We start from the raw sequence: 1,691 nt of genomic DNA, 5'->3' as shown, positions 1-1,691 counted from the left end.
AGACTGAGAGGTCTCGAAATTCGGTCCAATGTCGAATAGGACCTTTACACCAATCAGATTTTACTTATCATAAACAATGTACAAAAGTTGTTACAATTATTGGATTTATAAAATTAAACATATCATAAATACAATAAAATATAAAACGAAAATTATAAATTTTATTATATTTTAAATAAATCACAAATTGACATCATTAATAATAATAACAAATCAAAATACAAATAATTAAGAAAAGTTTCTACGCATTAATCAGTGTTACTTCATTAAAGCTCATTACTGTTCTAATTTATACAAATGGACATCTCTGGTCCACAAGGTTTAATGTCCCATAATTTCTAAAGGTTTTAATCCTTGTTGAGATTAAGAACATCCAAAGAACGAACTATACAGAAGATATTCTATTATTTTCCATGATTAAGTTTCGGTAGTACTTGGCCCTCAAGTAGCAGACGTTTATTGATGGTTGGCAGAAGCACTGTCACCATACCATCCACTCCTCTTCCGCTATAGTTAGGTAACGACTAGATTATTGGATGTACTAACTACTTATTATTTGTAATATATACATCCAGTATAGGGGTTTTAGATTTTACTCCCCTGAGAGAACACAGATTTGTCCTCCCTCTTTCATAACATCAGTGTTGATGAGGATCTTGATGATCCCAATAAGATAAACATTCTCCAATGCTGCATAAAGAAATATCAATAAGTAAATCTATTGAGTTATCAATTTTTTTATAAACTATTATGAGGGATTTGACTTATCGAAATAAGATGTTAATGTGATGTTCAGCAAGGGAGTCGAAAGGTACCCTATAACCTCTTGGTGTCCTCTCCAAGAAGCAGCGTAGTTCAATGCAGTGAAGCCCCATTTATCTTCCATCTCCGTGTTAATTCGGAACTCTCGAATAAGTTTCACTATTTCTAAGTGACCTCTGCTAGCACTGCGGTGCAGAGCTGTCCTTCCCTTTATATCAGGCCTCAAACCTTTGACTCCGAACTGTAAAAGCAATGCTACAATATCAGTATGGCCTTCCCTGGACGCTATGAACAAAGGAGTTTCTTCATCACTGTTAACTTTACTACTAATCTCAGGATCCATTTGAAGAAACATCGACACTATTTCCAAATTACCATTTAATGCAGCGAAATTTATAGGGAGATTTAGCAACGTATCTCCTTTAAATATGTCAGCACCAAATAACAATGATACTACAACACATCCCATGGAATTGTCTCTAGCTCCAATATGCAAAGGCGTCATCCCTTTATCATCTGATGTATAAAAAGGACTATGGTCTAAAAGCATTGAAACTACATCTTTTTCACTGCGTGTAGATTTACCATTTCTTTCGCAGGCCAGATGAAGGGGAGTACTGCCGTTTATATTTCTGTAAAAGATATTAGTGTTATATTTAATCAACGATTGGACCACTCCTGAATGTCTTTCTTTTGCAGCAAAATGCAATGGCGTCATACCATTAATATCAACCGCTTCTACGATTGCTGCAGCCTTCAATAACATGTCCACGACTTCCTTGTGACCCTCGAGAGAAGCAAAGTGTAGCGGAGATTTGAGGTCATTAGTTTTTGCTTCGATGTTAGCACCAAGTTTTAGTAGTAAATTCACTATTTCCTGCGAACCACTCAAAGCCGCATGGTGAAGTGCAGTGTATCCATCTTTATCG

General features: G+C 35.6%; 1 protein-coding gene across 1 annotated transcript; it reads right to left on the bottom strand.

Moving 5' to 3' along the window:
- Positions 1-748: 748 nt before the first annotated feature.
- Positions 749-1,528, bottom strand: LOC106687553 (inversin). Its single transcript, XM_067051368.1, has one exon. The coding sequence runs from the start codon at positions 1,526-1,528 to the stop codon at positions 749-751; it is 780 nt and encodes a 259-aa protein (XP_066907469.1).
- Positions 1,529-1,691: the final 163 nt, after the last annotated feature.

The sequence above is a fragment of the Halyomorpha halys genome, unplaced genomic scaffold (assembly GCF_000696795.3).
Source record: "Halyomorpha halys isolate HHAL.00 unplaced genomic scaffold, Hhal_1.1 Scaffold1961.1, whole genome shotgun sequence".
NCBI lineage: Eukaryota > Metazoa > Arthropoda > Insecta > Hemiptera > Pentatomidae > Halyomorpha > Halyomorpha halys.
The sequence above is the reverse complement of the archived record's forward strand: the minus strand, read 5'-3'. Positions and strand labels throughout refer to the sequence as shown.